The sequence below is a fragment of the Limulus polyphemus genome, unplaced genomic scaffold (genome assembly GCF_000517525.1).
Source record: "Limulus polyphemus unplaced genomic scaffold, Limulus_polyphemus-2.1.2 Scaffold302, whole genome shotgun sequence".
Lineage (NCBI taxonomy): Eukaryota > Metazoa > Arthropoda > Merostomata > Xiphosura > Limulidae > Limulus > Limulus polyphemus.
In genome coordinates, this window is record NW_013665912.1 from 120,918 (window position 1) to 131,562 (window position 10,645).

At 32.5% G+C, this 10,645-nt stretch overlaps 1 protein-coding gene across 1 annotated transcript in view; it reads right to left on the reverse strand.

The window, feature by feature from the left end:
* LOC106457193 (importin-9-like) overlaps positions 1-10,645 on the reverse strand; it is an 82,635-nt gene that overhangs the window by 14,758 nt on the left and 57,232 nt on the right. Inside the window, exon 20 of the mRNA XM_022383041.1 lies at positions 6,510-6,683. Within this exon, the coding sequence (XP_022238749.1) occupies positions 6,510-6,683 (174 nt within the window). The remainder of the gene's footprint in view (positions 1-6,509; positions 6,684-10,645) is intronic.

A 10,645-nucleotide genomic window follows, 5' to 3' on the forward strand; every position in this document is an offset into this window, starting at 1 on the left:
AAAATGAGACACCCTAATGCCATGCCCACCTGTCACATCCTCTCTTTCACAAATTGCCAGTAGTTCTCTATGATGTTTAATATTATATTATTTATAACCAATAGAAAGCCAAAGTTTCAATGTATCAAATGACATATTACATTATGTTGTTTTCTGCACAGATAATTGTCAGTTTCACCTCCACTTCAAGCTTGATTCCCATGGGAAAGACATGGACGAGCTCAGCTGAATTTCTAACAGCTCTTGTTGCATAGTTAGAAAGCCAAAATAATTGTCATAGTTATGAGACATATTTTGCTTTTTGCATGTTATTATTCAGTGTTCTCTGGAGCATTATTTAATTGACTAAAAAAGTTATAATTTTCCTACACTGAAAATGTATTTCCGATCGGTACTTACCTCCTCTCACATAAATAGTTATAATCGTTCAGTGCTGCCCTCTATATGAAAAAAAAAATGCATGCCACAAGTTTTCTATCTCCCCTCCATTGCAATTGACTTATTCCAATAATTCTCTCATGCAAACTATCGTGCATCAACACTCCACCAATAAAAGTGCAACACACACTCATGATGCATGTAACTCCCTCTATTCATTTCTACTAAAATATCACTTTTGGCAGAAGTTGGAAGTACCAGTTTTCAGTGTGGAGGAAGGGTGGGAAGAGTGAGAACAGGTAAGTAGCTATCAGAAATACATTTTCAGTGTAGGAAAATTATAATTTCTGATACGGTACATTACCTCTCCTCACATAAATAGCTACAATCCGACATTGAATAGGTGGGGACTGGTGCGAAGAAAAGAAAGAAGCATCCTAAGGACACCCCCTAAGATGATACATTCAGATTCTAAGATCTAATGTGGGGAACCACACCACTCTGAATCAGGTATACTCTTCATCCATCGTAGAAAGATGTTGCATATATGGGCAGAAAACAGAGGAGCACATCCAACTGGGAGAGAACTATGGCCAGAAAGTGATCTGAACCATGCAATATTTATGAAACTCAATCACAGAAATTATAAAAGTGTGCAAAATGAAAAGGATGTGCCCCTAGGTGTAGAGTGGCTAGGGCACAACAGACCATGCATGGCAAGTCAACTACATCCAAAACCCATGTAGCCGGGAACCGCCAAGCAGGGGTAGGATGAGGATAATACCATCGGTAAGTCAACTACAATCCAAAACCCGGTTGGCGGGTACTGGCATCCATGTGGGAATAAGAAAGAGGATCATACCATCAGCAAGTCGACTACAATCCAAAACCCAGCTGTCTGGTAGGGGTAGGAAAGAGGATTATACCAACTTCACCTCAAGTTTTTAGGTTAAATAAGATTAGATTAGGTAAATTAAAGAATAATAATCAACTTTTTTCACAGGGTATGCTCATGAGCATCTCGTGAGTAGCCCATGAGTTATTTGATAGGATAACATGAGCTGCACATTTGTCGAGTAATTTACAAATTTTATGATGGGAATATTAATTTAGGCATAGTTCAAAGGGCAATAAAACAACAAAATTTATGTAAAAACAAATCATGTTTCATGTTACAATTTAAAATCATTCTAGAAAGAAAAAAAAGATTTAGATTATTTTGAATTTTTTTGGATGGTTACAAGGTCGGACAAAGTGACCAACCTCATATAAAGTTAAGGTAGAGAAAATAACAGATAAAATATAGTTTTCCTGAAAAAAAAAACATTTGATATTTACTTAGAACATTTTAGGGATTATGCAAATGGAATTTCAAAATTTTCAAATGAAGAAAAGTATTCTTAATATTAATATGAAATTCACTTCACGCTCGAAACAGTCAACGCTAACACCATATAATTAAACAAAGCTTTTGTAAAAATATTTAATTAAAAATTCAGATTTTTTGTTTATAAAAGACTTTTAAGGTTTACCGAGAGCTTGTCAAATTTCATGTAGATACAATATAATGGTTGGGGACAGCTTGAATGGGTAATGAAGAAAAACTTTAATATAAGTTTAACATAACAGCAAATGTACAACGTTTCGACAATGTTTTGTCATCAATAGGTACTTATCTAAACGTTGTACATTTGCTGTTATGTTAAACTTATATTAAATTTTTTCTTCATTACCCATTCAAGCCGTCTCAAACCATTATTAGTCTCAATATGTTCTTTCAGAGTTATAGTATGCATACCTCCAAGGTTCTGTAAAATACAGGTACACATCCTGATAGGGTTATGTTTGTGTATCTTCACAGAACTTCAGTAAACATCACAAATCTTTTGCACACAAAAAATCAGAATTATTAATGAAGTATTTTTATTAAAAGTTTCTCCGTATTTATATGGAATCAAAGTGTTGACTGCTCTGAGTGCAAAGTGATTTTCATGTTAAGATTAAAAATCCTTTTCTTCATCTGAAAATTGTCAAATTTCATATGCACATCATTAAAACCTTTTAAATAAAGTTCAAACGTTTTTTCAGTGAAACTTTATATTCTATTTGTTATTTTCTTTACACTAATTCTATATGCATCTTGTCAATTTGACCAACCTTTGACCACCATAAAAAATACTAAATTCTAATTAACCCTTTTTTCTTTTTAGAATGACTGAAAATTGTAACAGGAAGGTACAGTTGTTTATCCTAAATAGCTTACAGATTGTAATAGTATACATCTATTTCTACTTAAATTTCATTGTTTTATTGCCCTTTGAACAGTGTCTAACAAATACTCCCACCACACAAGTAGTGAGTGGTAAGTCACTTGGCAAACATGTAGTTCACATTACTTTATCAAAAGTAATGTACAAGTTACTTGTGAGCATACACCTTCTTTATCTTATCTAATCTAACCTAACAAGTTCTTAATTTTTAAATGTTAGTTACTTTTATAATAAAGAATACACATGAAAAATAGGAAATGTTGTACTTACCTGGGTCTTCTTTTTTGTTTTGCTGTCAATTGTCAATGAAACATAACTCTACATTTTATACTAATGGTACTACTATACTAAATAGTTTTTTTATTTAATTAAATAATGCATCTAAGGATATAGAATAACAACACATAAAAAAAGCAAACAATGTTCTATAACTATCATAATTTTTCTGGCTTTCTAACAATACGATAAGAGCCATTAAAAATTCAGCTAAGCTCATTAATGTTTTCTCGTGGGAATAAAGTTTGAACTAAAAGCAAAATAGATAATTCTCTGTACAGAAACTATATAATATAATACATCATTTGATAAATTTAAACTTTGGCTTTCTATAGGTTACAAATAATATAGAGAACTATTGGCAATTTGTGAAAGAGGATGTGATGGGTGAGGGTGGTAATTCTCATATTAGGGGAGATTGTTGTTTTTAATATTTCCTTATGAAATTAAGAACTTAAAACTTGTATAATATTAAAACTTGATTTATTAACTACATTTTGATGCCAAGTTTATTTGTATATTATGATAAAAGAGTAGTTTACTTAACTTTTGAATATAACTCAAAAAGCTGCAACATTCGCACTTTCATCTGCCCATGGCGAGAGGGTTAATGTGGTTTTTACAACTGTTTACTGTGTATGAATAAATGTATGTGCATGCAACATTCATAGATTAATAGCCATTAGGAGACATAAGCACAATAAAAAAACAGTTGTAATGATACGCTTTCTCTTTGCTGGCCACAAGCCTAGCCAGACTCTACCATACTGTACCACCATGTATGGGCATAAACAATAAACATTATTAATGCAAAAAGTAAATATTCAACATGCTAGAAATATCCAAAGAGATAAACACAATAAATATAGTGTTACTTGGCACTTCTTAACAGCAGAAGTCACATTTAAGGCATGATTTAATAATGAAGTATTTTATCTGTTTCTGTTGAATATTTCTTCCTTGTCTATCTCTTATTTTCTTTTACCTCTGCATATAAATATTGCCAGTTGTATATGCAGATATATTTCAGTCTATATGATGACTGCAGATCACACTTGTGGTTCTCATGAAAATCAAAACTAAGTTTTCCCCATGGTATAATACTTGTGGTTGTGATCAAACTGCTCTCATGAAATATATAATATATATACATGATGGAATTCAATTTGATAGCTCAAACTCCCTTTCAACTGTTGCTCTTATAATCATGCCAACTGCAGATCACACAACTCCCCTAACTGCTGATCCAGCCATTGCCTTCTGGATACTCCAGCTGAAAGCTCATAAGTACCTAAATTTTCTGGAACTCTACCAAGTTGATGCAGCAAGAATAAATGTGCCACATTTCCTAAAGATTCCCTGATTTGCAATAAGCTGTAAACAGCTTTGGAATCAACAACTACTCTTCCCAACAGCTCTGGCTATGTACTATGCACACATTCTACTTTGTGACTTTTGTACATTTGGTATGTTCATGTATTGTTCTTCTGTTCATCATATGGTGGCACAGCTGGTCAAAGGACTGGTGCTCACATAATAACTGCATTCTCTTGCTATTCATCTCTTCTATCAACTTAACTGGAACGCCATGGTTTCATCACTAGTGCAGGCAATGTTGCAAATAACAGCCTTTACAAATGGCAGTGGTATCAAGATATAAGCAGGCAGTCAGCTTATCATGCTCTGGAAGGTCCAACGCACCCAACGTGCAACAGAAATGAAGTTATATTTCTTGCAGGTTTTCATAAATACTTTTCCATGGCCAAAATTTGAGAGCTAAAGGATTATGAATGAGCAAACCTGCAAAGTTCACCTGTCACTTACTATCTTATTTCAAAACAGGCAAAACCCTGGTCACAGGCACCAAACTTCTAACTATTTTTACACTGTGGTATTCATGGTTCACAGAATTAATTGGCAACAGTAAACCACCCTCTTACAACAAAAGATTCAAATATTTAGTATAAGAATAAATGTAGAGGACACAAACAAATATAACAAACACCACTGATTACTATTCACATTCTACAAACACCCCACATCTTTCAGATTGAAATGACAATAATTAAATAAATCTGACAAACAGAATACAAATAAAACTAAAATTTAAATATTACAGTGTGCAGTCAACACTTACAATAAAGGATCTACTGAAAAGTACACCACTTTAGAGCAGGCCCTTTCAAAGCAAGCAGAAACTAATCTCACTCTGAGAGCACCAAAACTGCTCTCATAAGCCACATTCTCTTTATAACAATTCATTGACATATTTAGATCATTTGTATAAAGAGGTATTTCTGCTCCATGATAAGAGTCATAATCATAAGGCAGTCCCACATATACATGGTAATTTAAGACAAAATACAATTACAGGTTCCACACACAGTCATTATGATAAAATTCAAAGACTTCTTAAGGACTTCCAAGGCTTCAATTGCTATTTTCAAGGACCCTCAATAACAGATATTCATGACATTTTTGACAAAAAATAGTTTTCCCACAACTCACAGGATCCAATGTACTCCATTCTGATGGTTTCTTGTAGAAGAATTGAAAAAGGAATTGGACAATAGCTTCAAATAACAGCTGTCTTTTTCTGAAGAAACTCAACATACAAAAGCCTTCATATTCATGTAGTGCTTTTAAATGAAATCTCAGAATACTTTCACTCATGTTGCCCAGATCAATTATTCTGTTGTGAATGGCATAACATGCTTCATACAGACATCCTTTGTATTCTCTGACCAAACTGTTTTAAATTCATCACAATCTAACCATTTTTTATTGAATACACACTTTCCCATGATGAATAGGACAATCCAGCATTCAATTCATAACAAAAGGCTTATATCAAACAATAAAGAATATATATATATATGTATATATAAACATTTATCATTATTTTCTGTTACTCACTGTTCACTTCACACTCAACATTTGCTGTGACACACCAACACTAGAAATACCATTTAAGCAAGATGGTTGTAGGTGCCACGAAAATATTACAAATAAAGATCAAACTACTGAGAAACCATGAGAGAGCTGAATGGAGTGCCGTTCAGGCAAAGACAACTAATAAAAATAAACAACTAACTGACTAACTGAATTAACCAAAATTCTGAATGGCCCAATACAAAAATAAGGACATGGTATGATAGACATTTTATAGAATATTGTGATTTAAGGATTTTTTAAGTGATTTTTGGACATCAAGTGACTTCTCAAAACAATCATTTAAAAGTCCTGTGTAAACTCTGTATTATTCCAAGAAGCAGTAGATACATTTTTTTTGACTAAATCCTGCTACAGAAAGTAACATCTAGGGTTGAATTAGCATACGACTTTGACCAAGTTTACTGTGTTCCAAGTTAAAAGATTTTAGGAAACATTACGTTTTGAGATACAAAATATAAACTACAGAAAAGTGAAATATGTGGTATTCTCACCACTAGACACAATTCTGATATTGTAATGTTCAACAAAAGTATTCTAAACCTTTAAACGATAATTTAAATATTATGTTAAAGAAAACTATTTTTTCACACATACACACTTTGCAAGTGATAGACAACAGAAACTACTAACCTGTATAACACTTAAAGTTTCTGTCTGTTGCATTTTGCTTAATACAGCTCTTAACAACAGTTCTGTTCTTTCAGCAAGAGAAGTCCCTGCTTTGGCTATCAATGATGACACCAGACGGCCAACAAATGCTGCTGAGGACTCGGGTGTCTTGGGGTCAAGGAGATGTTGTGCTACCTATTTTTGTAGGAAACAAACAGAAACTTGTTTTATATGTCTTATTTGTATCAATATTGTAATAATAATGAAGCTGAACTAATTTTTGTGATTCAATATTTCTACACAAAAAATCTCAACTTTATATAATTTAGCACTGTCCAATCTACTTTCATAATATTTCATTCTATAAATTTTTACTTAAAAAAAAAATTATATATATAATAAATTACACAAAAAATTATACAACTAAAAAATTAATGAGCAAAAACTAAAGACAAGTGAAATCTTGACTGATATTTCATCCTCCACAAACTTCTACTGTGTTTTTACATGTTTCGTCCACACATCTTTGGCTTACCTCTGCCAAACTTCAGTATTTAACAGCAGGAACAGTCTACTGCACATTAATCGGTGACTGAATTTTTGAACATTATGTTTCACAAAAATACATTTCTATTCTCAGTATTTTTTCTGGCTATTGTATTTAGCATCAAAAGATCAAAAATCGAACACACAACAAAATAATTATCCTAAAAATTGTGTGTGTGAAAACAGGAAGAAAAACGAAAATAATTATAATATACTTGGAAGCAGAATACGAGTTAAATAACTGCTAAACTAAAAGTTGAACTAATTATTGGTGGAAAGCTTGCAAGTTTAAGAAATAATGGCCAAACTTAATAATAAAAAATATTTTCAATGCTGAGAATATGTATTAAAAACTTTTAAGAAAGAAACAGAATTTGACTGCCCACTCCCCCAAAAAACGTCATGGAATTAGAAGATAAAAATTATTCTTTACTTGGTACATAATAAAAGAACTGAAAATTATCTTAGGTGGGTTATTAACGTTTTAAATATTCTGAACACAACATTATAATGTTAGTGAAAAAAAGAAAACTCAGATAAATTAATTATAAACAACAGAGATAAAAAATATTTAAATATTGAATGTGATTAAAAATTCCAGACTAAAATGTAGTGGTGGCATGATTTAACAGTAGATCAATGAGATGAATTACAATTTTTTTGGTAATAGCTATTGCAATAGTAACAGTGACTATCAACAATTTATGATAGTATTAAAGAATATCAATTAGCCAAAACTGCAATTAAAATTTCACCAAATAGTAAAATAAATAATAAATACATGGTGAAATATAAAATATACAAAAATATCAATTTAAATTTGTGCTGTGAATGCAATGTAAATATGACAGACACAACCTTAAAAAAACACGAGTATACCACTACAAACATACACCTAACTTTATTCTTTGCGGAACCCAACTTGATAGAAATTTGTGAAAATATCTAGCAAGTGCAAATGAGATGTTTGGTAAATTTGAGTTCCTTAATGCAGACAATATAAGAGGTTGTATACAAACTACACAAAGCTAGATTTAAATATCAAAAACATACCACATCACATCAAACAGCACCATTCTTTTGATGCTACAAGTACAATTGCTAATTAAAGTTTTGAAAGCAAAAGTAGAGCTTATCAGAGTAATAGGCAGCTTAGTGATACCAAACCACTACTTTCTTCTCAGCTATTAATATCACAAACTTCTAAACAGAACTTTCATTGTTCATCCCAGTGTACCATACAATAATACATTATTTCATCACTTTTATGAAGAGCAAGCTTCCCTATTCAACTGATAATAAAAAAAGTTTAGAGAAATGGTGAGCCTAAATACAAAAACCCAGGGTAGGCATTATTTCATAATTTTTCAACAGGGCTGTATATGTATCTAGTCATTTATTTAATACTCACATTAAAATAATCTAAAGTTACATTTTCTTAGACATTTAGCAAATCCATTCACAACTTGTCATATGTCATAACAACAGATTAGTTTTTATTTTATTAAATATTATCATCAAGAATTATTAAATTATTGATGGAATTTCTCTTGGGCTAACATTAAAGTGAGTTGACTCAGTGCACTGTTATCATCGATAAAGCCTTGCTGTCTTGGAAGGCTCCTGAATAACATTTAATACCATTGGATCACAGTGAGATGCTACCTGCTTCACCTGATGTTGTGATGAAGTATACCAAACTCTGTCCAGCAGATACACCTTGACACTCTCCTCAGCTGACATAAACTAGAGCCTGGACACATCAATGACCATTTTGCTGGTCCACCATTAAGACCATCCTATAAAGTCTCAGAATGTTCAGGCTGCTCACAGCCACGATGACTCCTCTTTACACGCCACGAACAACCCAGCGAGACACCCACCAACTTCACTGTCCAAAGAATAAATTGAAAACTTAGACATATCTCTCACCATTTCTGTCACTCCAAATATAAGGGAGTGCCTCTCCTAGTATTTGACACATTCTCCTATCTAGTCCTCTCTTCATCCATGACTTCCTGTACATGCAAGTTCTACATGGTTTTAGAAAGTGCTTTCCTTGATCACAACTAGCAAAGATTATATGTAAACAGAGGATCAAGCAGAAGAAAATGAGTATTTAAAACAAACTCCAGAATAACAAATCCTTTAGGCAGCAAAATTTTAAATTTTTAATAACCAGATGAATTCAAAAGTACCCACAAAATGCAGATTCTAGAAATACCATGCAGAGAACTAATTGAACATGGACAACAAAGAAAAGAAACAAATACAAGTGAACATTTTTATTCGACATTCCGTGTTTTACAAAATTTTCCAACACAAAAAAGATTTAAACACACAGCAGAGGTTAAGTACGTCATATAAAAACGAATGTGGAGCCTCAGATCTTTCAGAAAATGTCACCACATCCAGTCATGCTCTATCTGAAGACCATGTACCTTGACAATAACACAGTTTTCATTGCAAAAGGCTCCTTCGCCAAGCTGTCATTGTCTAATTCCTCCTTACCTGCTTTCCATAAGCCACTTAGTGAAGGAAAACAATGGTTTCCCAGTTCTTGTTTCAACAGTCCAATCATATAGAAATTCATAAATGATACATCCAGAGATTTGATCAGTATGTCTTCACGTTGAATAGCATGATTACTTATTTCATTCTCCACCTGCTTGAGGTATGCGACCAATGAATGGACCTGTTGTTGAAGCAATTTGTGCTAATTTATTGAAGATCCTTCTTGATTATGTGGGAGAACATGGACAGCTTTTGTCATTGACTTTCAGATTCATGAATTCCCACTTGTGGCTAAAAAATGCAATTTACATATTACAGCTGGGGTACAATTTGTTGCAAGTCTCCTTCTGAATGGTCCTGATACCTTAAGTTGATCCATATTCCTTTGTTTTCCAATGCCGTTAAGTAGAAGTGATATCACTGCCTTTGAAATCATAAATCCCTGACTTGAACACCTTTATGACCCGAGTGTATGAATATTTTATGTTGGAAAGGGCTGTTACACACCATTCTTAAAAGTGACAACTAGTTGGTGACATCACACTACCTACGAAATGTCATAATGTAGTTCTGTTACGTGTCGTTCTGCAATGACTTTCTATTAGCTGTGATTGTCTCATGACTTGGTTATTAACATATTCAAATTCATTTTAATGTAATGCACTCTCCTATATTGAAAAGTATTATAAAAAGTAAACCAAAAATGAGAATGAGGCAAATAAAGGCTGATGTTCATGGAAATAAGAATAAATATCTCCCACTAAAAGATTATCATAGTTAACTGTCTACATAACAAAATTTATTATTATTATTGGAACATTCTTATTTTTAAGATCCTACTGAAGTACAAGAGCAAATTATTTCTAACATTAACATAACTAACTCTTTCAGCATGGGCTCAGTCCCTGGGACCGACCTTGTAACCATTTTGCACATGTTATAGTTTTCACGCTATTACCTTTAAATTAGTAAGCAAATAATTAACAAAATTTGGCAGATTATCAGTAAACATTAAAATGCTTTCATAATAAAAAATATCTAATTTTTTTATTAAGTCTTAAAGTTTATAAAGCAATGTTTTTTCATGTCTTTTTTTC